Genomic DNA, 25,659 nt, shown 5'->3' on the forward strand with positions numbered 1-25,659 from the left:
GGAGGCGAGGGGTTAACCGGGGTGGGGGCATCCCGGGCCGAGAGGTGTGAATTCCGTCCGTGTCCCGTCCCCCCCCCCCTTTTCCTTCTTCCTCCCCCCCCCACCTCCTCCCCTTCTTCTCCGCCGCTATAAGAGCGGCCGGCGAGGGCTGGGGGGAGCCACTGCGGCGGCTCCTCCTCGCTGGAAGCCCCGGCGCTTTTGGCTGCCCTTTGAAGTCGGAGAGAAGGAGAAGAAGGAGGGAGGGAGCGTCTGGGGGCCGCTGCTCCTGGCTCCCCGCTACCGCCCGGTCCCGGAGCATCGTCCCACCCGGCCCCGCCGTCTCCCAGGTACGGGCCCGGCCCGGCCCCCGCGGAGGGTTGGGAAGGGGGGGGCGGGGAGGGGGGGTCGCATCCCGCCGGTCCCCGTTCCCCGCTCGGTCGGGGGCTGAGCTCCGGCAGCGCTGCCCGGGGCGGTTCTGCCTCCCTCCCGCCCGGCCGAGCTCCGGTATCGGCGGGGTTCCCTCCGGTACCCGGCTTCGCGATGCTTGTGGGCGACATCCCTCCCTTCCCTCCCCCCCCCTTTCTTTAATTTTTCTTCTATTTAAACATGCAGCTCTGATCGACTCTAGGATAAACTCTGAGCGAGCTCTGTTATTGGCTTTGAGTCAGAAGTGTCTGGAAGCCTTAATGAAAACCAAGTGTAAGGCAAGTCTCAGCCACCTGTCCCCGGGATCCCCAGCCAAGCGCTCTGGGCTTCCATTAATCAATGGATCTGCCTCTTGGAAAGTGTCTTTTGCATGCTGGACCTCTACCCTGGGGCGATCGCAAAGCGGAGTTGGGGACCTGGAAGCCCTCTGGTAATTTCTCTAAGCCAGATACCAAAGCCGTGCTGGCATTGCCGGCAATACTGCGTTTCCAAAAAGCTGCTGCGAAAAGCCCTTGCGAGAAGAAAAAGGGGTAGGAGAGAAGCTCTTTACGTTGCAGGTCTGCAGTCCTGCCCCCTCTCCCCAGGAGCAGCACCTCTCCCGCCTCCCTAGTTCCCAAAGATACTCTCTAGTTACTTTTCAAGGGAAATTAGTTTAGGGGAGAATATTTTTTTTTTCTTTTTCTTACAGACTTGAGCTGCTTTGATTGCCTGGAAGCATGATTTCCTGAAACCTGCTCCTTTCTGGCTCTTGCAGTGAGGTTCACAATAAAATGTATTGTGGTTTTGAGCTGGGTTTTACTTAAGAAAATGCCATTCTGGGTTACTCCCTTTCATGAGGCAGATGGAGAAGAGATGAAAGGCTGACACTTGGGATACTGCATTTCTGCTCTTTAATTGTGGGTGGTTTCTTTTCTATAACAGGCTTCTTCCCTGGGAATCGGTGGGAATTAGAGTGGAACAAATGAAAAAAGGAAAAATAACAGCTGTTAATTGCATTTTTTTGTTTACGAAGCCTTTCATCTTATTCTTCTAGGAGCAGCTCTGTAAATGGGGATATTTGAATGCACTGCTTTTGTAGATCCAGGGACACTTCTACTCGCTGCCTCTTGTGCAACGCTTGCTTCAGTGTAAGCCATGCTCTCTTCCAAGGCAGGCTCGGAGCCTCAGCTCTCACTGGTGGTATCAGGTGCAGCCACTGGGAACCAGTGCAAACTTGTGGTTTGGAAGATAGCAGCCAAGATGGGATGTGAACCTGTACCCTGTTAATGATTCCACTAATTAAATGTAACTTCAGAATCAAGCCCTTGCAGTCACTGGTGGTTGGTGTCACTTAGCTGACCAGGAATGCTGAAGAAGACGTGCTGTGTAACCCAGGCTGCAAAGCAGCCCCTGCTCTCAAAGGGCAGCGCGGCTAAGTTTGGCTCAGCACGGTGTTTGGTTGCTTTCTAGGATGAAGGTACCTAAGTGGAGGTGGAGCAGCATCTCCATCAGTGCGCGATCCCAGCTGAAAGGCACCCTGGCCCTTCTCCTCGTGGGCAACGTTGTCTTTGTGATAGCTCAGGTAAGCGTGTTGCCTTGCTGGGGGGGTCTCTGGGCTTTAAAATGGTGCCGTGTCTGGGCTGGGTAACCCCTGGGACTTGCAGGACTGGCCTGTGCGTGCATCAGGTCCGCAGCAAACGTGAGGATGTATGACTTGGCTTAGCTCTTTAGTCTTGGCTTAACCTAAGTTGTACCTTCTGTGGCTAAGAGCGTGCACAGATCATTTCCAAGGCTCTGAAAGGCCATACCCTGCTCTTGGGTGAGCACCACTTCCTCGGTCCCTGCGGTGGTTGGAGCTTTCATTTACTTTGCATGGAGTATTATCCCTTTCCCAGAAAACACAGAATTAATAGAACTCACCTAACCAGCAGGTGATTCTGGATGGAAAAATACATCTCTGCCCCTGCAATGAGCAATAGCTGGGACCCCCCCAGGAGGTTCTGTGTCCCTTGCAAAGGGATGCGAATGCCTTACCGAGCGCAGGCATGAGGTGGTGACGCTGCCGGTGGAGCAGCTCCTTTGCCCTCTGATGGATGGTCACACTGCTGCCTGCAGTGGCTGAGGGGTGGGGGTGTCAGAAGTGACAAACCTGTACTCGCAAAGAGAACGCATGGGCTCCTCCAGCCTGCTAGCATCCACTGGCGTGCTCTCCCCCCTGCAGAGTGGTTTTGCAAGGGTTTGCTTAAGCTTTCAATGAAGTTTTTGGCTGCAAATGGCTCTTCAGCTCCTGGAGCTCACTGTGAGCAAGAGTTGGAGAGCACCAAAAGACTTGGAGGGTTTAGGGTTGTTTGGGAGCTCGGTTTTGCCAACTGAGTGAAACAATGAACACTTCCTTTCCTGAGGAATCCCAAATATTGCCATTTCATTCCAATTTGTAATGAAAACACAATTGGAAAAATGCAGGGTTTCTTGCAAGATGGAAATCTCAGCCTTGACCTCAGATGGAGAAGGAAATGCCCTGTTTGCCCAGGGCAGGCTGGGTGGGGGGGATGCCCTCGATCCACCCACGCAGGCTCTGCCGTGTGGATGCTGACTGCTGCTTCTCTTCCTGACCCGCCTGATGCTTCAAGCAGGACCTGACGCAGACCTCCAACAGCCTGGAGGAAGGGGCAGACGTCACCGCGTACTGGTGGGGCGAGTGGACCAAGTGGACGGCGTGCACCAGGACCTGTGGGGGAGGCGTCAAGTCCCAGGAGAGGCACTGCCTGCGGCAGAGGTATGGCACCCGCCTGCCAAGGGTAGACTTGAAGTAGACTTGATCTAGAAGGTCATCGCTCAGTAGATAAGCAGTGGTGAAAAGGTGTTGTCTGGCAAACCCTGCTTGTCCAGAAGGTAAGGATGTCCCTGAGCATGCTACCATGAGGATGCTGTGCCCTGGGCATCCCTGCCCAGAGGACCAGCCAAGCTATTCCTGTGCTGGTCCTGAGGTTTCTCCTGCGGGGATTAGCGCAGATGGGCAGCAGACATAGCGCAAGCCCCTTCTCAAGGCTTCTGGGCACAGCAGCGAGGACACCGTGGTGCAGGGTTGGTTGGGAACGCACTGATCCTGGCTGCTCCGTGCATGGCTCTGCCCTCTCTGGGCTGTGTGGTTGCCAGAAGACACCTTGCAAACCTTGTCCCCAGGCCCTCGTCCCCATGATACTTCCTAGGGTGCCGTAATAAGAATAGTTGATGCTGCAGGTAACAAAGCCGGAGAGACCTTTGCTATCGACTCCAGTGAGACCGTGATAGATCTCCATGTGGCTCTGCCACATGAAGACCAATTGTACAGAAGCAGGGGACAAATATATTTAAAAAAAGGGAAAAGAAGGGTTTCTGACCCCTGTCTAACCATCATTTCTTTATTCAGAAGAAAGTCAGTGAGTGGGCTGGCTAATAAAACTTGCACTGGAACATCCAAAAGATACCAGCTCTGCAAAGTACAAGTAAGGATATCCTTTTTCTCATTGGGAACACTTGATACAAAATGTGGAAAGTCATGCTTGCTTCGTGTGATGGCACTTCTGGGCCCCTCAGAGAGGGGACACTGTTTGTCCTGTAGCTGTCACCCCATTGCCCCTCCAAGCAACTGGAGTTCCCGTCTTTGGTGCCCATCACCCTCATGTCGGGGCTTCGGGCCTTTTGCCTGCCCTGGGGGCCATAAAACCCAGCGAGCGGTTCTTGCACCATCTCCCGGGGGGCTTCCCCTGGCTGTCCCTGCAGTGGGAGGAGGAGGAGGATATGGCTCTGGATGGGGCAGGCAATGGAAATGCTCCTTGCAGCTGGTCGAGATGTGCCAGAAACCTTTCCCGCATTTTGTTTTCATCAGGATATTAATGTATCCCATTCTAGGAGTGTCCTGCGAACGGAAGGAGCTTTCGAGAGGAGCAGTGTTCATCATTTAACTCCCATGTGTATAACGGCAGAACGTATCAATGGAAACCTTTATATCCTGGTAACAAGACATTCTTTGTGTGTTTCATAATGCTTAGCCAAAATATTTTGATAGTTATGATGCTATAGCCTGCAGGAAGACTCCTCCTCTGCTGTTTTAAAGTGATTTTTCAGAGACACAATCAGCTGTCTCCCAAATTCAAAGGCATGTTTTGCAGCTGCAGAGTAGCTTAAAAATAAAACAACAACATGAATTTATGGCTGTAGCCTGTGTTGGTCACGGCTCCCAAGGACCAGAGAGCTGAAAGGCTAGAGGAGGATGCAGGAGCATGGGGTGATGGACTGTGCTGCAGGGAGAGCCTGGCTCACCCTAATAAGTGTCCTTTGAGCTGTGGCCATTACTGGCCGTGTTGCGTTTCAGTGACATTTGCTCATTCCCACACCCTTTATGTGCTCTGTCAAATGTCACCGAGATGCAGTCAGTCGGTTTGGTCATCCAGGATGAGTGACGCAGAACTGCTGAAATAACTTAGGAGTCAGAGACTGAGATTTTATTTAATTTTTAGGCACCTAACTCCCATCAAAATTAAGCATTAAACAAAAATTGTGGCCAACTTTTAGAGCTACTGGGAACCCGGGACCCTTCTGGGGAGAAGGCGGCTCCTGTGCGCTGGTTCTTCACACTCACAATGCTATTTGGGTCTCTAAAAATAGAGATGGGAGCTAGTGCAACTTTCTTATTTTAGGGGTCTCTGTACATGCCTAAGAACAATTGTTCCTCATGAAATTACTTGTTGCCTCCTTTTATGTGAAACAAGCCCCTGTCTCGCCAGCTGCCTTGGCAGGGTCAGCCTGGTAGAGCTTGGCCCGTGGCAGACTGGTTAGCTATAGCTACTTGGCTGCTTTTGTCCCTTTCCTATGGCAAGGTGACAATTTCTTTAAACGTATTTGCTCTTCAGGATGATTCACCAGAATAGTTACAGTGAAATGTTTTGTTTTTTAGCAGGCGTTCACGTGGCTCCTGGGGGATTTGCAGAGTAATGTTTTGACATTGATGCTGTCTTGCTTGGGCACGCAGGCCAGTGGGTATATGACCACTCACTAGTTGGCGGAGTTCAACACTTAGCATTGGGTTTCTGATGCAATTGTGAATTTGTCATTTGTTTCCTGTGGATATTATAAAATGTGGTACTACTGTGCCAGTGGATGCAGCCAGCCAGTTGCCTGCAGAAAGCAAAGGGCGAATTGAGTCCAACTTGGGTGAATGTTTATGGAAAAGTTCTTATGTTTCAAGCTGCTATGGTTTTGAATATAGTCTTAACTTGTATATGTATTTATAACAATATATCTATGTTAATTAAACTCATATATTAAATGTTGATACATGAACTTGCATATGTTTTTGTGTAATGTGTACACATATCACTACTGCAAGTCCTTGCACAGAATAGTGGCCGTTACTGCTTCGGTGCATCCCCTGGGCTGATGGCAGCGATACCACTAGGTGCATCTATTCCTGGCAGCAGAGAGGACTGCCTGGCTGTGCAAAGGTTTGCAGCAGTGGGCTGTCACGCTGTCAGAAGTACGATCTCCTGTCTAGCCTGAAGCACAAGAGATGGTAGCTTCTGAACTGCTGGCTGCTGTGCAATTGTGCTGTTGCTGCTGTTGTTTAGCTTGGCAGAGATTCTTTGACATTGGTAGGATGAAAGTTATTGTGTTTCTGCTGTTTTGAATATATCTTTATATCCTTTCCCCTTAGATGACTATGTTCACATTTCTAGCAAGCCCTGTGACCTCCATTGCACCACTGTGGATGGTCAGAGACAGTTAATGGTTCAGGCTCGGGATGGAACATCCTGCAAATACACTGATTTCCGAGGGGTTTGCGTGTCTGGAAAATGTGAGGTTGTTAAACATTATAGCAAAAATATTGTTAGTAGCATTCAGAAAATTACAATGGGTGCAATATTTGCCTGACCCTCAATACTCTATTTGTGCATTTTTTAGCCAATTGGATGCGATGGCATTCTCTTTTCCACCCACACCTTGGATAAATGTGGAGTTTGCCAAGGAGATGGGAGCAGCTGCACTCACGTGACCGGCAGTTACCGGAAAGGAAATTCTCATCTTGGTAAGGCTTTTGGGGACCTTTTGCTTTATTTGTATCAGAGGGCTATTGTTTAAATGTAGGGTTTTTTTTTTTTTTTTTTTTTGGTAAATTGCTTTCAGGTCTTACCAACTGCCCTGCTTCAGTTTTTCCCAACGTGTTCTGTGTGTTAATGCCACTTGTAAATTTGGGCAGGGAAACCCTTCTTTAAAGAAAACCAGTAACTTTGCATGGTGCTTGTCAGAAGCCTGAGCTCTCTGCTGAATGGTGCAAAAGGGTTATGCAAGAGACTGGCATCTATTTTAGTCTTCTTTCTCATGACCCAGTAAGACTAGAAATAAATGATTTGTAATAACAGGAAGCGAGGATATTTTGAAAGACCAGGATTTCCAAAATTAGTGATGTAAAGCAACAGAACCTACTTGTCCTAAATATAGCAGTCTAACTCAGGAATAATGATTAATGCTCTCCGAGGATCAGTTTAAGATGGAACAAGCTGCAGGAACTTCCGTGGCTTTAGGAGGACTTGTCCCATCACTTAACTAGTGCTAAGTGAAGGGGAGTCAGAGAAACAAGTTGTAATCTCTTGCTGGGGTTTTGGGAAGACTGGCTAGCACAGGGTTCAATACTGACCCACAGCACAGCTTCTCTAGCTAACAAAGCAGTCTTCAGATATCTTTTCTTACACCAGTTTAGATAAACATGATATTTGTGCATGTAAGGATTGCATCCTCTTCCCCCCGTGGCTGTGTTTTTCCACCATAAACCAGGATGCATAGTTCACACATTTTTCTTTTCTATTATCTATAAGTCCTGTTCGAAGCCTAAGAGTTACCAACATTAGTGTTTTTTTCTTTAATCCATAACTCCTTAAAAATAATTTGGATCAAGGCCAGTTTGCTTGATATGTTGCAGTATTGATTACAGAGTGTTTCATTCAGATTATTTGTTCCTTTCATTAATCTGTAGTTTCCCATAGGCTATTCTCTGGTAACGCACATTCCTGCTGGAGCAAGGGATATCCAGATAGTAGAACGGAAAAAATCTGCAGATGTTCTGGGTGTGTATAACCTCTCGGTACTTCCCTAGAATGCGTGCCTGTACTAGCTAGTGCTTTTTCCAATGCAAAGCTGAATGTAGTTTTACTGCAGACATGAGCTAAATCCATAGTCGGTGTAAGTCACGACTGCGTTGTCTAAGCCAGTGCATTGCTCCTCTCTGCAGTCTGAGCGCCTGGGCTGTATAGATCAATGCTTTGATTGCTTTAATGCAGAAATTGTTGGTCAATGTTATTGCTACTTCAGTGTGCCATGACAAACGCCCTGGTGCCAGATCACAGATAGCCAAGTGCCTTCACCTCTCTTGCAATCCTCTTGATCTTCTCCCGCTTGGGGAATGTGCAATGGCCACATGACAACAGCATCAAGGAGATGTGACCGATGTGTTGCCTCGCTGAATTGCTGGTGACCACATCATCCATCTCATGGTGGAGATGCCAGAGCTGCTCAGGAAGAGTGTGGAAAAATCTGGACTTGCCCAAGAGATGCACATTTAATACCATCGTGCTCTGCTGCCTCAGAGGCTCGTGGCCGTGTGTAGGAAGGGCTTGAATGAAAAAGGCTTGATTTACAGTTCCTGGGCTAGCTCTGGATGACCTGTCTTGGGCCACTGCTGGGTCAGGTGGCATCAGCTCAGTGCTCCCAGGGAGGCAACTCCTGCTCTTGGCCATCTGACAGTCTGCTTATTGTCTGCAGAGCTGTGGTTATTAAATGTTCATGCCATGCTACTGCCAGGAGGGTGAGAGGAGCCATGGACTAGCATAAGCCGCATACCCGGGAGCTTGCAATGTAGAGGGATGCGTGGCCCAGAACTCTGGGCACATGCTCGCATGCTATGTATTGGAAATAAGTGACAAATGCATTGTAACGTAGGAGAAACACTTGTTTTATTACTGTGACACACTAATAATTTTATCTCCTGAATGAACAAGTAGCAATATTGCATACCTCTGCTCTTACATGTGATAGCACTGATTTTTTCCTCTCTCATTTGAAGCTGTGGCTGATGAAGCCGGGTACTATTTCTTCAATGGGAACTACAAAGTTGACAGTCCAAAGAACTTCAACATTGCAGGCACAGTGTTCAAGTACCGCAGGCCCATGGATGTTTATGAGACTGGCATAGAGTATATTGTTGCACAAGGACCAACAAATCAAGGGTTGAATATAATGGTGAGCTTTGACTCTTCAAGTTTGCAAGGCTGGGTGTGATGGGGAAGGGAAGAATCTATGTTGGATCGAGGAAGGGGTAGGCATGGGAGAAGAGTCCTGCCATGGTTTCAGAGCTTTCTTGGGCAGCTTGAGGAGGGGAGCGGGAGCAGTTACTGTGCCCAGTTCCTTGCACGAACTTATTTCATTTGCGTCAGCGTGCTCGGATGCAGGCAGGGCTGTGAATAATGAACGTGGGCTTGGTAACCCCTCTCTCTGCAGGGAGAAGATGCCTCAGGCACTGCGGGGGGGATTTCTTTTCTACTCCTTGGCATTTTTATCTGAGTTACCTGGCAGGAAAAGTAAAAATAAGAAATTGGGCCAGATAGCTTAGACAAGTGCACAAAACTTAAACCCCAACTCTTTCTTGAAAGCAAACAATCTGAAACCGGGCATATGAAGAAAAGTAATTTAATTTTCTTCTGGGCAGCCAGCCAGAGCTTAACTTCTGCCATCTTCCGTGTAGCCCCGGGCTCCTCTGGAAGGGGAAGGGATGGTTGCTTGGGTGCTTATAAAGCATTAGACCAGTAAGAGGTTGTTGTGCATCAGCTGTGAGTCCCCATCCTCAGTGGGGATGTAGTAGCTGAAGGGGTATGTGCATGCTCCTTGCAAACCCATTTTTTGTGGCTTTAAGTGATGGTCAGTAACTTCTGAAGTGGTTCTCCCAAGTCTGTGGTTGCTCAGCAGCAGAGGAGGAAGCATGACTTGTGATTCCCAGTCCCTGAGCTGGGGCTGATCCCCAGGGCGGTGCTGCCAAATAACCCTTGGAATATTGTGCTGGGCTCCAGCTGTAAGAAATTGGCAATGTGATGGAAAGCAGATTGGAAATAGCAAAGTAGATGCTCACCAACTGTCAAGTGCAAGATGAATCACAAGCTTTCCGTGCCATATATTCACTGCATCCGCTAATAATTTAATTTGTTTGCTAGGTCTGGAATCAAAATGGCAAGAATCCATCCATCACGTTTGAATACACCCTCCTGAGGAAGCCACACTCAAAAAATCTGCAACCCATCTACTACACCTTCTCCGAGTCAGATAGTGAAGAAAGCAGAGAGTTCGAAGGAGATGTGCCATTGGGTTTTATCCAGCACAATGCAACCTATTTTGGGAAAATCTCCAGGGAAAGGATAGACTTGGAGAACCAGGTGTTTGGAAGGCAGGACACGGAGGAAGATTTAAACTTGAGCAAAGGTCAGGAAACCAATGAGGTCTATGAAAGAGCAGAAACAATTGACTGTGAGCCAAAACTGAAGGGCAAACAACCCCAAGGTAAGGAGGAGACTTGGGCCTCACTGTTCTGCTTCTCAGAGCTCTTGTTGAGAAATGCTCTGTTTCTACCTCTGGTGATTCTGCTGGTTTGTTTTTTGGAAACCTTGGAAAGTTCTTTAAAACATCTCTGCTCATAAATCCTCTTTGCCCTTCAGGTTCTGGTTTCCGGTGGGTGGGGGGTGGCCATGGGTAAGGTCTCACCGCTGGTGCCCTGCCATGCTTTGCCTCATGCCAAGGACCGGAGGGAGCCCTGGGTGCACAAAGCTCCCCGTCACAACATCTTCCGTCACCTCCCACCTCTCCACAGCCCCCAGCAACCTCCTTCCCACTCCAGTCCCTTGGGCATCCCACCACCCAACTGCCTTGAGCGCTTTCCCAGCATGGCTGCATGGGCTCTGGGGCCAGGAGGGCATCTTCCTTTCTGACCTCTGCTATTGCTTGGGGCAGTGCTGGCAGGTGCTGAGCTTTCCTCTGGCCATGCAACAGCAGGATGAGACCCACAGAGCTGTACACCCTTCCCAAAGGGATACAACCCCATGAGATTCCCCTTCCCCAAGACCCCAACTCCTGCCTCTAGCCTCGCCGGTGGCTGCTCAGGCTCCGGCGTGCCCCTGCTGCTCCGGGCTGCTTTCGCCTCCCAGCCTGAATGCATTTTGTGGTTGTCACTGTTGTTTCCCCCTGTTGGCTCCAATCTAGATTCAAACGTAACCAGGTCTACTTACCAGACAGACCATGACGACAGAGACTTCGACCCCAGGTTCACCTCCAGGGAGTTCCTTTTGGAGAATGCCATCACGGACAAGCTGCTGGACAAGACCTCAGACTCCAAGGAGCTGGTGCTCAACATGACCATGAACAGCATCTTTGCCCAGGCAGACCCAATCAACTCTGTGGGGTCACACATTGACAGCCTCTATGTTGACTATGAGGACACTGATGGCGTTGTGACCTACACCATTAATAGCACTTACATGGAACTGAGCAAAGCCATCAACACGTCTGCAGAGACGCCGTTTTCAAATGCCACTATCACCATGACCAGCCCTCAAGGGAACAGAACCCACAAAGCAAGGTAGGAGACATGTCTTTAATTATAGTAAATCCTATTTATTGCTATTCTTGACTCATAATAGCCCTGTACTTAATTCAGACCCCATTGCATGGCTTCTGTCTGCTTTGGAAGCCAGAAGGTAAGTGGGGGTAGGATGATTTACATGAAAGCTTTCTGTTGGGGGTTAATTTGGAAGGAAGGGCCAGAGGTTTGGGAGCAGAAAGTCAAGAGAGCATTTCAGCAAGAGGAAAACTCACTGCCCTCCTTAGTGGGGATGTTGGCAAGTCTGTGCTGATGGCTGTCAGCTTGTGCATTGCTCTGCCTGTCATAGCTTGTTATCAGAGCCGTGGCCATAAAGAAGCCTTGTCCTTTGCCTTCTCTTGACATCCTACTCTAATTCCCCAGGCCCCTTCCTCCAAGTTTTGATGCAGCAGAAGTTGGTCCTGGCCCCTTTTTACCCACCCTGTTGACTGCCACGAATGATCCTCCTCACTTGTGTTGGCAGGAACACGCTTCCAGCAGCTCCCAGGCATGGCCCAGTCTGCTTAACCCACTGCTGGAGAGGCAGAGCAAGACAACAGGAGCTCCTTTGTAGGGTTTGCAGAAATAGCCTGGGTTTGCTGCCTTGAGAGATGCGGAAGCAATGCAATTAGTCACTGCTTTGACAAGAATATCAAAAGCTTTCCAGTGGCAGCTCATTGATTGATATTAGGACCATCACTTCAAGATTGCTTTTAATGGCTGGTTTGGAGTGGTAGTGTTATAAAATGCAGTGGGAAGGTAAAAAAAGGAAAAAAGGCTTAATCTATCTTTAGCAGCAGAGTTTGTCTGGGCAAGGATGGGCTGGGTGAAAGGGAGTCTCAGGTCAGTGCTTGTCCACAATTCTGTGTCTAGGGCCTTTTGAGGTGCCCCGGGGCTGTTTGGGGAGCAGCCTTTACTCCCAGCCCATGGGAGCTCATTTCTGGTGTGGGCACACGGGGACTGAGACGGGACCATCGCTGCAGAGCAGCAATTAGCCCTCCTTCGTGTGTAGCCACACATTAGAGCACTCCCAGAGAGCTTGAGCTGAAATCAAGGCCTTGGGAGTCATTCAGGTGCCAGACCCACAGCTGGGGATTTGGGTCCCGCTGTGCACCCCCATGGCTTGTTGGGGACCCATGGTACCCAAAGTTCCTCTGTGCATCTCCTCCTGGCTCTGCTGCTTTGACTCTTCTGTCTCCTAGTCTTCACCACCAGTAAAACACAGGTTATGATGCTGAGCTTCAGAAGATGTAAAGCACTGAGCAGATGCTCTCTGGTTAGTTAGCTGTATTTACCCAGAACTTATACTAGCTTATGCTAAAGAAACTTATGCTAAAGAAAATGTCCGTGCAGCCAAACGTATCAACAAACTTCTTAATGATAAGAACATTAAAACGTTGCCAAGGGCTTGAGTCTATCATCTCTTCTCGTGGCTTGGCTTGGAAATTTTGCCTTCGGCTGCCAAAGCAAGCATTTCATTAGCAGTCTGACAGGCGAGGGCAGTGCCGTCAGCTCCCCTGCCTTACCGTGCCCCAGGGGCAAGGAAGGGGGCTGCCTTGCCCCTTGGGGCTCCCCTGGTCCCCAGCATGCTCCCTGGGTGGCCTCAGCTGGCACCCTGCACCCCAAACCTCTCTCCTAGTAGCTGTTAAATGGGGCTAGTGCTTTCCTACCTCCTGGGAATAGAGGGACCTTTACATCCTTTACACCCTTTACACTTCATAGCAGCTTGGCTGTTACAGGACCATCACAAAAGACTGTCAGTGGCTCCAGTGCAGATTTTTGTGGTGCTAAAAAGCTCCTTGCACTATCCCTGGCTGCCCATCTATTGAAGACACAGGGCAGGGATTTAAAGCCCTTCAGGAAGGATACCCAGCATTGCCATTTTTTTTTTTTCCCCCTTATTCTTCCCTTGGTTTTGTTCTACAGTGTTCCCTCTTCTCCCCCTGCCCCAGTCTCTAGAATAAACCATGAACTTTACAGATCTAAATGTTAATATCCAAAAAAAGTTTTGCACTAGCCAAAAGGCTGTACCCAGGCCCAGCTGGAGCTATAGCTTGGGCTGAGAGATGCTCAACTCCTCACTGGCTCCATCCCTTGCTGTAGGGCCATGGTGGGGGCAGATGTGGGGCAGCTGGGGTGCAGGAAACATGCAGTTTGGAGGCATGTCATATTATAAAAAAATAGAGGGGGAAGAAAAAGAAGGCGACAAAACCACTTGCACCTCATTTCAAGAGGCATTGCTCTCCTCCCCGGCAGTTCAGAAAGTCCTATAATGTCATCGACAATTAGAGCATCTGCATGTGTGGGCACTTGTGGAGGAGGGAGAGATGGGCATGTTTGCAGGCTCAGGGACCGGCTGTTCTGCTACCACTGCAGAGATGGGCGATCCTCGCTTCTGGGGGATGGGAGAGAAGGGACTGTATCGGGACAGCCTGCCTTTATCGCTTCCCCCAACTTTTTATTTGTTACTTCAAGCCCAGTTGCAATCGTAATGCTAATCACTGTATCTGTATCCCCTGGGTGGGAATGATGGATGAGGAGCCCCAGCTCAGCTCCCTGAGGCCACGGTTAAAGCTCCTGCTGGCACCTAACATGGCAGGATAAAGCCCATGCTGACAGCGGGACGCGGTTTTGGGTTTGGCGGGTCATGGGCAGGGTGCTGGAGCACGAGGCATGTGGAGAGCATTGGGGATTGGACTTGTTTCTCCAGGAGGAAAGGAGGTGGAGGGGACAGCCAGAAGCTGCATTGAAGGAAATGGCGATGGGGCACAAGGGAAAACTTTTTGCCCTGGGCGTGGGGGATCTCCATCCTTGGAGATGGGCAAAACTGGACTGTGTGAGGCCCTGTGGGACCCAGTCTCTTATTGGGGCCAGCCTAGTTCTGGGCAGGAGACCTCCCAAACCCTTCCCAGGCTCAGTTTGGGATGAACAGTGGCTTTTTGCTCACTTTCATTCCCTGTCAATGAACAAGCAAGGGAAGATCATCTCTTTGCGGGCTGTAACCAGCCAGTCTGTACATGTGGGACAGCGTTGGTTAGAAGTGGGGCATTTTATTTCTTTCTAAACTGTTGTAGTTCTTAGTGTGGATGGAGTTATCCAGTTATAGGAGCACCTTGTACCAGCGTGGTGTGTTACATTTCCTCTCTGGGAACAAGCCCTGCTGGGATGGGGATGGGTGGGTGGCTCTTGTGCCATGGTAGGGATGCAGTGCTGCTTTTTTTTCTCCTGGAGCAGTTAAAACCTTTCCGTGGCATGCCAGGGCAGATCCAGGCACTCTTCATCCTTCATCCCATGCCCACACTGTGGTATGTGGCCAGGGCTGATCCTGCAACAGGAGGCATGGATTTCTCCCCTTTGCTTAAAAATAAAAGCTGAAATAAAACACAGAAATGTGAGCCCAGGGACTTTGGATGTTGATCCGTGATGTTTGTGTGCACTAGTTAGGATTATTCTTCTGCTACGGGGACTGTTTCGGGAAGATGGGCAGCCCAGACCTCAGCTATGGGTGAGGGGCTGGTGGTAATTTTTGGTGCTGTTTCTTGCTTGAAAAGCAGAAGCAAAGTGCAGGCAGGGAAGAAAATACTTGACTTTATAATAAAGCTCATAATAAAGAGAAAAAATAAAACAAAAGAGAAAAGCCCACCAGTTTTGTGGGACAATGTGCTGCTGTTTGCGTTTAGAGGAGAACAAAATGACAGTTTTGTCTTTGCTTGAAATGGTAAGAGAGCTAAACGCTGCCCTATGACCAAATGTCTGATTTATCTGGAAAGAACTTGTCCCTCTGACCTTGTTAAGCATAGAAGAAGCTCTTTATTTAGGATCACATACATTAAAGGGACACTGTTGAAAGATTTTTCTGTCCTCAGATGTGGTATAAAGCTTATTTTGAAGATTATTTTCTCCTTTCAAGGGAGAGGGAGTCCCGGTCACAGGGTAACTTGGTGTTTACTTTGGTGCCTCGGAGAGCGGGGTATAGCCTGGAGGATCTAGGTAATACCCTGTTTTCCAGGCAAGTTAAAGTACAAAAAGCAGATGTCGACTATGTTTTAATGGCTCTTACTGAAAACTGTCATCTTGTGAGCCCTCTCCTGGCTGGGTGGCAGCAGGCAGCACACCGATGGCAGCCAGGGCTCAGCCGGGTTCGGAGGCCGACGTGGGTCCCCAGGCAGAGCTGTTTTGGCAAGATAAAGCACTATTTATAGTGAGCCGAGGTTGTTATTTTTCCGCAAAAAATAGTCACATTCATTTCAGTTCCATTTCAAGTGCAGGAAGCGACCGTTTGCCAAACTGACAGAGGCAAAATCAACAGGGAAAATCAGATTGTTGTTTTTAATCCTTCTGGAGGCTCAGTGCTGGCGGTGGAAGGAGGGTGGGTCCGAAAGGAAATGGCTGGATTCTCAACAGTGTCCTTTTAAAGGTTGATTTGATAGACTGAACCTGAACTTTTTCTTACGAACAACTAAATAAGGCAATTTCAGAGCTTCTGCTGCCTAGAAATCATACGAGCTGCATATCTCGCCAGGCCAGAGACAACTGGATGTCAGGATACAACCTTGTACACTATTTCAGTGTAGCTGTTTCAAGGGTTTGAACAAAGGTATGAGAACAGAATTGAAGCCTTTTGTTGTAAAGGTGCAGTATCCCTGATGTGTTATAACCTCACAGCACGTAGGATGCACTGAACTGGGAGAAGCTGTTATTCTTGGTTTGACAAATGCTTTTTCGTACACCAGGCTGACTCTGTTACTCCTCTCCCGATGGCATTACGTGTTTGAGCGCAGCGGGGATATGAGAGATGCAAATTACCTACCTAAAATAAAACAAAATAAACCAAACCAAAACAAGAGTGGCAAAAGCAGTGGGTAGGCAAATGGCATGCCTTGGTGTTTAAGAGCAAAGTGTGCTTTGAGAAGCAAGCTTATAAACTCCTGTGCCACTTGTTGGCTTTCAGAAGGAGTGAGCTGCTGAGATTTGAGCAGCCAAAAGCTCTGCTGCGTTGAGCAGCACGAGTCGACGTGCCCGGCCCTGGAACGCAGGGGAGGAGATACTGCACCTTTAGTCACTGTATGCCGAGGGCCAGGTGTATTTGAGCAGAAAATGCAAACTTTGTTAAATTCTGAACTGTTTCTACTTGTGGGTATTTTTATCCCATTCTCTCTATTTCTAGACAGTGGAAGCTCTGCCTCTAACCGGGCTGGGGATTCTACTTGGGGCTCAGGACAGGTATGTTGTGAAACAAAACAAACCAATTAAAACAAACAAACAAACCCCAAAAAATCAGAAAAACCAAACCCAACCGCCAAACAAAGCAAATCCCCTCCCAAACCCAAACCCAACCGAACTGCAGCCTGCTGGCAGATGTGTGTGTCTGACATGGCCTATCACCGCTCGCCTTGTAAATGCCTTTTTTTGTTTTGTTTTTTTGTTTGTTTTTTTTTTTGTTTGCTTATTGCTAGAAACAGATTGAAGTTGTTAAGAAAGGGCCAAGGTGTGAGTGCTGCTGACATGTACAGGTGGAAGCTTTCCTCCCATGAACCCTGCAGCTCTACATGTACCACAGGTAGTTATAAGAAGCAGCCAAATTCTGCACAACTGCTGAAATCACCTGGTGTGTGAGTCACTTTTATGTCTGTTAGGGATGGGAAGGACCTGGTGATGTGTAGGGGATCTTGCAATCTCTGGAGCTGGTTTAGCACGACCCCAAATCTGTTCCACCCGGGTGCAAAGGCGGGGAGAGGAGCCAGGGACTGAGAACGTGCAAAGCCCACCGATGTCAGGGGCCGGGCATTGGTGCCTGGCATGTCCATCATCTCGCAAAACACGCTCCCTTCAGGGAGCTCTGAACATCACCTTTGCTTCCCAGCCCAGTGAGGACATGCTGGGGCTCAGTGGAATCCCCAAACCTGTGCTGAGTCTCAGCAAATTGCCTCCTTTTTTTTTTTTTCCTTTTTTTTTTTCTCCTTCCTCCCATTTTTGACCGTTCAGAGGGCTTTGAAAAGCTCAGCTGCTTCCCCACAGAGTGAAATTTTGAAGACTGTTCAGCTCTGGCAGGAAACAAAATAGCACTTGGCTTTTTGATTTTGTTTTGTTTCTCCCACTCCTTCTACCCTGGAGCCTGATCTCGGCTGCGAGGGTGTAAATCTGGAACAGCGACATAGATGCCAGGGATATCAAAACTAAGCCTGTATTCTTTTTTTGCATAAATTCCCCCTTTTTGCCCCCTGAAAAGCTTCAAGCCACCTGATGTCTCTCCTTCTTTACTCCTTGGTTAGGGAGTCCTGGCCTCTGGTGGCCCATCACTTGTGATGAAGCACGCATGTGGGTTGTGCAGTTGCCTGCACCGCTCCCCGACAGCACCGTCCCTGAAATAATCCAGATCCTGCGGTGCTTCTGGAATTAGAAAGAAGGAAAAAAGGGGGAGAGAGTAGATTGCAATCTAAGGGACATCTCTTAAAAGAGCAAATGCAAGGATTTTATTTTTTAAGCATTTGTTCTTGTCCAGCAGACATATGCCCGCAGCGTGCCGGCAGCAGGAGCTTTGCAAGCCGTCCCTTTCCCCAGGATCTTGTCAGCCATGTGTTCTGGGACATTTTTGGCATCTTTGATCCCCTCTGAACAAATTTCCCCCTTGATCGGGCCAGGCTGATCTGCCCCAGTTTTCAGCTAGCAGAGAGAGGTTTTACTTAAATTTCTCCTTTCTCCTTGCCTTTTGTTAATGACATATCGCAGAGAAGCAATACCATGTCAAGAGCTGTAGATCTTTTTTTAGTTTCATGTAAACCATATGTTCCCGAGAGCTGCAATTCTTGTTACCTGTAGCCAGAGCAGCCTCCTGGTCCCCAGCCAGGTCCCAGAATGGACTTCACAACATTTACTCTGGCACGGCAGGCTGCGGGGGAAAAGGGCTCGGTCTGCCGCCACTGGCTGCCTGTGCTTTCGGCAGGGGAGCAGGAGGGGCAGGTGCCTCCTTGAAAAGCCCCTGGGAGCCCTTCCTTGGTCCGGAATGCTGGGTGCTCCTGGGGTGCACCTGGGCACAAACAGGGTGTCATGAGCGTAGAGAGAGTGGGTGGATGGAGTGGGTTGGGGACCGTTTTCTGTCACTTCCACCCATGAGCCCAGCAGGGTGGGAGCTGATGGCTGCGAGGTGGAGGGAGCTGCCGAGCAGACTCATTGCCCTGAGCGTTTCCTATAAAAATGTGTTAGTCATATATTGATCTTGGTAGCGAGCCCTGGCAGGGGTGGCCATGCCCGCCTTCGGAGCTGGCTCAACTCAACCGTGCTGCCCATGTAGGCTGGGTGGCCACCATGGTCCTCCCCTCCCAGCAACATCCATCCCGTGGGCCAGAAAGTCCAGCTTGCTGCTTTCCATGGGGAGGAAGTTTTGGAAAATGCAGCTAAAAAAAAAAAAAGAAAAAAAAAGAGTTTGGATGTCAAAATCACCAAGCGTCCTCTGTTGTGTGTATGTATTCTTTTTGAAACTAGGAGTGATGTCCACATATGCTATGTGTGTTCGCTATGATGGGATCGAAGTGGATGATACGTACTGTGATGCCATGACCCGTCCTGAGCCCATCCATGAGTTCTGTGCTGGGAGAGAGTGCCAGCCAAGGTACCACCTCGACAGGGCGCTCCTGGGGGGCTCCACGCTTTCTCTGCTGTGGATGGATTTGGGGGAGGGGGTCGGCATGGATTTGATGGGGGGATTGCAGGGATGGCCCACAGCACCCCCGTCCCACCTCCCCTAGTTGCATCTGCCTGGGCTGCAGCAAGACTTTCCTCCTGAGTTCTTTAGCTCAAGCTGTCAGGTTAAAACTTCTGTAAATCCTGGCAGAGTTTGCACCCGGGGCTCCCATCAAGTCCGGCTTCTAACACCACAGGCAGTACCCTGTCCTGTCTGGCACATGGAAGAACGTGTGTGAATTGGGTGGAGGGGCCGGGCTTGCAAACTGTACCATGGATCCAGCCCTCTGGTCCCTTCAGCATCCCAAACATCACTGAGGTTTGCTTGTATTGGGGCAAGAGCTTGGTGCAGAGGGGAACCCATGCTGGAAGTCCTTCAGAAGGTTTTTCCTTCTGATGCGGCTCTTTATCTGAACAGCGTGACTGCGGTCCAGAGCCAAGCTGTGCGGCTCGGGGCACCCCCGCTGCTGGTTTGTAACACGGGGCGTGCTTGTTGGAAGGTTTGCAAGTAACAGCAGTTACGGGCAGGACAGACCGGTGTCTGTCACAGGGAAGGAGGACTGTGATGGTGTCAGACTAGGGACAGGGCAAAGGGAGAAGTAAAGCTGGCTGGTGCACGCCCTGGATTGGTGTCACTTGTGAACAGTGCAAAGCAAGGCTAGAGCGATGCCAGGGACCAGGTATGGCACCTGGTCCCTGGAGGGTGCTTGCTTTTGCCTCGGGTAATTGTGAAGGAGGACAGGGGAGGAAAGGACGTGCCCTTTGCAACATAAGATCTTGTTGAACCTTGTATGTTAAGGCTGAAAGCCAGGGCAGGCTGCAGCTGAGGCAAGAAAAGTGTGTGGGGGTGGATGGTGCTACTGCTGGAAATGTACCTGCCCTGTAGACACCGTGGAGACTTTAATCTCTATTTGCATTAACTTTGTAATTTTTTAGCACAAGCATTAGGGGTCTTTTCATGCTTAGATTATCCCCCTGGTCTTTTATAAAGCTGTCCCTCCCTATAGTTGTGCTGTTCCAGCTCCAGGGGCTTGCACTGTAAGAGAGAAGAGCTGCTCTATGATTTAAGAGTGATTGCAGCTCGGCGGTGGGTAAACCAAGGAGCTGCCGGGAACTCAAACAGGGCAGCCGACCACATTCGCTAGCACTTAGGCAGATGGGATGCTGCTTGGGCTGGCAACACTTTTCCAACGGAAAGTGCTAAGAGAACGTTGCCTGATCTGGATGGGAAAGACCTTGGTTTCATCTCCCTTCCGAATTTAGGTGGCACCTCTAAATGGGTGACATTTCCCTACGGCTGCTTGTTGTGCCTGGAGCCCCATGTGGGGTGCGAGGCCGGCGTGCAGCCGGGGGACGTGGCTCTCCTGCTCAGAGAACGGCAGCTGCGGGGTGGCTGTGAATTCTGATCCATTTACATTTTTACATTTTTAGCTTATTCTTTAGTTCAGGAGTGCTATAATGTTAACGTACTGTAAAAATCTGGACTTTTTATGTCTTTTCCTTTGGTTTACAAGCTGCTCCCCTCTTGTAATGTCAGGACAGTAGTGGTGGGGCACAGTAAGGGGCAGGCAATGTCTCGGAGCAGATCCCAGCTCTCCCAGCCCATTGCGTGATATTAGCAGAGTTAGACCGATGGTGGTACACGAATGTGCTGCCAGGGCTTAGGCAGCTTTGTGTGACACTATTGCTGGGATTTGCAGGGTGATGCGTGGTTGTGTCCTCTCTGTACTTTAGCTGATCAGGCGAAAAAGAGAGGTCAAACATAGGCAAAAAGCATGGCAGAGAAAAGTGCTGGCACACGTGGGGTCTCGGCTGGGGATCGTGCAGCCTGCGGGCAACAGACGCTGGGCACTGGTCCGTGCCTCACCGTCCCAGTGCCTCCTGCCTCTCGGCAATCTGGTTTTAGCATCCACCGCTGTGGGCATGAGCTCAGGTCTGCTGGGTGAAACCACCATATGTTAATACATCCCGTCCCACGGGAAAACTTCTCGCACACTGGCAGCCTGACTACAGCTCATTCCTATCGCAGCTGTCTCCATCCAGCCGAGAGCAGGCAGGGTTTTCCCGCGGGATGCTCCGGCCCCGGTCCAGCTGTGCCTGGCACGATGGCCTCTTTTTGCCTCCACAGGTGGGAGACGAGCAGCTGGAGCGAGTGCTCCCGCACCTGCGGGGAGGGCTACCAGTTCCGCATCGTCCGCTGCTGGAAGATGATTTCTCCGGGATTCGACAGCTCCGTCTACAGCGACCTCTGCGAGTCCGCTGACATCACCCGGCCGGATGAGCGCAAGGTCTGCAAGAACCCAGCCTGTGGGCCCCAGTGGGAGATGTCGGAGTGGTCCGAGGTAAGTCCCTGGGGACTGCCATCCTGGCAGCGCTGAGGGCAAGCACACGTGCCTGCACTTCCCCATTCTTTTTCCGATTGAAGAGCATCCGTGGCCATCAGAGACTCTGCGTTTTAGGATACTGGCTGCAGTTGTTGCATTTGGACCAACATGTACCAGTAATTTTTTTTTTTTTCCCCCTAAAATGAAGCCCTGGGTCATCTCCAGGATGGCGAGGCCACCGCCATCAGTCACTCACAGAGTCTTTGACCGCATGTAAGGTGCTGGCATTGCCTACTGAGATAGGGCAGGAGCCTGCAGCTGAGATCTTCCCACCTTTACTTGCTTGGCAGCATCTTCAACCCACAAGGTGCCAGGGAGGAGATCCCACCTCACACGTGAATTACGTTCCCATAAACTTTCCTTCCTTACCTCCAATTTCACTGCACCACCTGAAGAATTAAACCTTTTCCTAGCTGTGCCTTAAGTAGATCCCTAAAGCAGTTGGAAGATGGCTTGGGGTGATGCAGTGCTGCACTTGGCTTTAGCTCATTGGTTTGCTCGGGAAAACATGTGAAAAGGTTTGTGCCCCTGAATTCATTTCCAGGCACGGCCAGGACTCCAGCATGTCCCTTGCAGACATAAACCCATGGAACTGACCAAACCAGTGCAGCTTCCTCGAGGATGGTCTCTGAGCTTGGGTGGCTTGGGAGCCAGTCCCCTGTGCTAGATTGACAGTCATGGTGCAGGGGGGGTGACCCAGCACGGCTCACAGCGAATGTGTAAAATGCACCGGGGGTATAACCATGTGCCCCTGCATTGCTAGGAAACAGCCCTGCCTCTTCAGTCTCCTCTGGAAGTGGGCGTGCATGAGGAGAGTGAGATTTTGGGTCTGTGCCTATCTCCGAGCTCGCCCGGGGTGCCACCACCAGCCCCCATGATGGTGACAGCCGCATGCGGAGCGTGGCACTTGTGCCCTGGAGCCCGCACGCTCATCGACTCTCTGCAAAGGAGCAAATGTCGTTCCTGCTCCCAAATCAAGCCCAGACCCTTTCTAAGCAAGAGCAGACCGAGCTCCGAGCCAAGCCGTCCATGGGTGCAAACCTGCCCCATGGTTTACACCATGAGGGATTGGACTCTTCCTCCTGGGAGGCTCCCAAAACACTTCTTGGTCATAAGTTAAATGTCTCCTTTCCTCTGCAAGCTGGGGTGCATCATTTCCCTCGAGGGGCTGGTGTGTTCCCTGGTATTGCAGGATGTTTTCACTTTCCCAGCTGGGTAGAGAGGCGCTCCCTGCGCACGTGCTGGCACATTATTTTGGCCAGCATAGCAAACTGGAGTGGCTTATTTTACAGAAATCCGTATTCTCCTCCAGCATGTGTCAGGGACAGATTGCTTGAGACAGTCCTGGAGTAGTTCGTTCTTAGCCAGCAGCAAAGCTAATCTCATTTGGATCCCATCTGAAGTAGGGTGCCAAGTTGGCTGGGGAAATAGGCATTAAAAAAAAAGCACATTTCTGGGATCTGAGGATTAACATATCAGCGTGGTGTGTCTGAGTGCTGTGCTGTTGACACTTTTCCCTGCTTTACGTTATGCATGGAGCAAATGTGTGTATGTGAGACTGTAGTAACTCAAATCCAGTTCTAAATAATGTCACTGGGCTGCACGGTGCCAAATTTATCCACAGCATAAAAATCTCAGTTTTGCGGTTTGGGGAAAACATTCTCCAAAGAGGTGGAAAGGAGCTGGCTGTTCCTGGGAAGGAGGCGAGGGAGATCTCACCCTGTCTCTAGGTGACAGCTAAAACTTTTCAGCTCCGATCAGGCATTTTTGGTGCCTTGGGTTTTCACCCTCTGGCAACACCCGGTGGACAGCTTGCACAGCACCCAGGCAGGATAAAGCCCTCCTGCACCTGAACCTGACTGCTGAAGCTGTTATGCGGTTTTGGGGAAGAAGGGCGGCTTTGCTACGGATTGTTGCACAGTCGCCTATGTGTTGTCAGTGCGTGTCTTTAGAGTTTCATGTTAAAAATGTAAAAAAACCCCAACAAACCCCCCCAGAAAGCAGTTCTTATAGTAGGGGGTCCCCCTGGTGACACCGTGCCCCCCATGCCCTCCCGGCAGTGCTCAGCCCGGTGCGGAGAGCGGAGCGTGGTGACACGGGACATCCGCTGCTCGGAGGACGAGAAGCTTTGCGATGCCAGCGCCCGGCCCCTGGCCGAGAAGAACTGCACAGGGCCACCCTGCGATCGGCAGTGGACCGTCTCCGACTGGGGACCGGTGAGTTCCGATCGGGGTGGCCGGCCGAGTGGCCATCACGGCCCGTTGCAGCTGGCCCTGCTTGCAGGCTTGCTTGTGACTGCTGTGCTGGGAGTTTTGGGGTTGGATTAATCCTCCTTGGCAGCTCCCAGCTCCGACAGACCCGCAGGCAGCTCCTTTTCCCTTCCTCCCCTCCTTTTCCCTTCCCCCCTCCTTTTCCCTCCCCCCCTTTTCACTTTCCCCCTCCCTTTTCCCCCCCTTTTCCCCCTCCCCCTTTTTTCTTTTTCCCCTCCCCCCTTTTTCCCCCTCTTTTACCCCCCTTTCCCCCCCTTTTCCGCCCTCCCCGTTATTTCTCCCTCTTTACCCCCTCCTCTTTTCCCCCTCTTTTCTCCCTCCTCTTTTTCCCCCCTCTTTTCTCTCTCCCCTTTTTCTCCCTCTTTTCCCTCTCCCCCTTTTCTTCCTTTTTTCTCCCTTCCCTTTTTCCCCCCTTTCTCCCTTCCCTTTTCCCCCCTTTTCTCCCTTCCGTTTTTCCCCCCTCTTTTCTCCCTTCCCATTTTTCCCCCTCTTTTCTCCCTTCCCATTTTTCCCCCCTCTTTTCTCCCTTCCCATTTTTCCCCCCTCTTTTCTCCCTTCCCTTTTTTCCCCCCTCTTTTCTCCCTTCCCTTTTTTCCCCCCTCTTTTCTCCCCCCTTTTTTTCCTTCCCCTATTCCCCCTTTTCCCCTATTCCCCCCCCCTTTTCCTTCCTGCACAGCTCTGCTACAGACACCCCTTCCCTCCCAAGCTATTTTTACCCAGGTTTTGATACATTAGCATCAGCTAAAAATAAGTAGTTTCCATGGCAGCAGCGGCGCTGAAACATCGTGTGTCTCTGCAAGAGCGGCCGCAAAAGAGCCAGGGAGCGCTGGTTGCCTCCACCGGTGCTTGGGGCAGTGCCCGCCTGGCCCTTTGCAGTGGTGGGGGGGAATATTTCCAGCCACTTGCTTGATGTCCTTTGCCTTGACCTCTTTGAGAGCCGCCCCGGGGTTCCCTGCTTGTGGTGTTTCCCCTCCTGCCTGGCCTGAGAGATGCTGAGTCTTGCTCAGCACCAACGTGATGGGGCCATGGGATAAGTTGGCTGTGGTGGAGCTGCCTGGGGAAGGATGCGCTGAGCTTCCCCGCAGCTGTTTTAAGCTGAGACCCAATAATCCCTCCACGATTTGGGGGAAGGTGGGGTTGGGGAGGTGGCTGAGCCCCATGGAGGCATCTCTGTCCCCGTTGCGGGGATGGGGACGGGGATGGGAGCTGTGCCGCCTTCCCCGCCGCTGACCGCCCGCCGTGCCCGCTGCGGTTTCAGTGCAGCGGCGGCTGCGGGCAGGGCAGGATGATCCGGCACGTGTACTGCAAAACCAGCGATGGGCGAGTGGTGCCGGAGTCGCAGTGCAACCTGGAGACGAAGCCGCTGGCCATCCATCCCTGCGGGGACAAGAACTGCCCCTCGCACTGGTTGGCACAGGACTGGGAACGGGTAAGTGAACCCCCGCCCCGTCCCTGGGCTTGGAGGGTGATTGGAGCGGGGGGGGGCTTGGTTTTGGGGGGTGATGGAGGAGGGATGCCCTGCGGTGCGGTTGGACCGGGGTCCGTGGGTCTCAGCCAGCCCCGCTCGTGTCCCCGTAGTGCAACACCACATGCGGCCGGGGTGTGAAGAAGAGGATCGTGCTCTGCCTGGAGGTCGTCAACGGCAAGATCAAGACCCGCAACCCCGCTGACTGCGACGTCTCCAAGAAGCCCGTGGAGGAGACGACGTGCTTTGAGCGGCCGTGCTTCAAGTGGTACACGACCCCCTGGTCGGAGGTGAGCGGGGAGGGAGATAGGTGGGGAAAATGCCTTTTCTTCAAGATGCACTTGCCCTGAGCGTGTGGTGTCCCATCCCCTCGTACCAAGGGTCACACTGCCTGTGAAATACCCCAAGGAGATGGGCAAAGCTCTGCAATACACAGCCCCCGAAGGAGCACCCACGGGGGACCTTTTGCTGCACCTGCAGCTTGGGGCAGAGAGCCTGCCCTGCCACGGTGCAATTGGGACTGGCTGTGCTCAGGAAGAACAGGAATGAGAGGAGAGGTGTTTGGGGTGGGCTTTGGCTTTTTTCTTTTTTTTTTCCTTCTTTTCTTTTTTCTGTCTTTTTCCCTCTTTTTCCCTCCAACCGCTGGTGGGAATGTGGCTGGAGGTGTGCATGGATGCAGGGATGGCTGCAGGGATGCAGGTGTGCAGGGATGGCTGCCCTGGGGATGCAGAGTTGGGAGCACAGTTTGCCCCAGCACCCTGCACGGTCTGCAAAGGCAGCCGGGGTTCAGGCTGAGCCCAGAGAGGGTGGGCGAGGAGCTGTGAA

The 25,659-nt window shown here is 51.0% G+C and overlaps 1 protein-coding gene across 26 annotated transcripts in view; it reads left to right on the forward strand.

The window, feature by feature from the left end:
- Positions 1 to 110: 110 nt before the first annotated feature.
- ADAMTSL2 (ADAMTS like 2) overlaps positions 111 to 25,659 on the forward strand; it is a 28,491-nt gene continuing 2,942 nt past the window's right edge. The window contains exons 1-20 of one of the 26 annotated variants that reach the window (XM_069770923.1): positions 164 to 326; positions 592 to 683; positions 1,094 to 1,163; positions 1,439 to 1,532; positions 1,855 to 1,966; positions 3,015 to 3,160; positions 3,794 to 3,869; positions 4,276 to 4,378; positions 6,077 to 6,222; positions 6,325 to 6,448; positions 7,404 to 7,484; positions 8,480 to 8,655; positions 9,621 to 9,963; positions 10,660 to 11,035; positions 16,492 to 16,595; positions 18,518 to 18,644; positions 20,844 to 21,057; positions 23,160 to 23,315; positions 24,628 to 24,798; positions 24,948 to 25,124. In XM_069770923.1, the coding sequence (XP_069627024.1) occupies positions 1,453 to 1,532; positions 1,855 to 1,966; positions 3,015 to 3,160; positions 3,794 to 3,869; positions 4,276 to 4,378; positions 6,077 to 6,222; positions 6,325 to 6,448; positions 7,404 to 7,484; positions 8,480 to 8,655; positions 9,621 to 9,963; positions 10,660 to 11,035; positions 16,492 to 16,595; positions 18,518 to 18,644; positions 20,844 to 21,057; positions 23,160 to 23,315; positions 24,628 to 24,798; positions 24,948 to 25,124 (2,712 nt within the window). In that variant the 5' untranslated portion in view covers positions 164 to 326; positions 592 to 683; positions 1,094 to 1,163; positions 1,439 to 1,452. Of the gene's footprint in view, positions 327 to 591; positions 1,533 to 1,854; positions 1,967 to 3,014; positions 3,161 to 3,793; positions 3,870 to 4,275; positions 4,379 to 6,076; positions 6,223 to 6,324; positions 6,449 to 7,403; positions 7,485 to 8,479; positions 8,656 to 9,620; positions 9,964 to 10,659; positions 11,036 to 16,491; positions 16,596 to 18,517; positions 18,645 to 20,843; positions 21,058 to 23,159; positions 23,316 to 24,627; positions 24,799 to 24,947; positions 25,125 to 25,659 lie in introns of those variants that run through there. The other 25 variants (XM_069770924.1, XM_069770915.1, XM_069770933.1 and 22 more) reach the window with 25 other exon arrangements.

The sequence above is a fragment of the Haliaeetus albicilla genome, chromosome 26, assembly GCF_947461875.1.
Source record: "Haliaeetus albicilla chromosome 26, bHalAlb1.1, whole genome shotgun sequence".
In the NCBI taxonomy this organism is placed as follows: Eukaryota; Metazoa; Chordata; class Aves; order Accipitriformes; family Accipitridae; genus Haliaeetus; species Haliaeetus albicilla.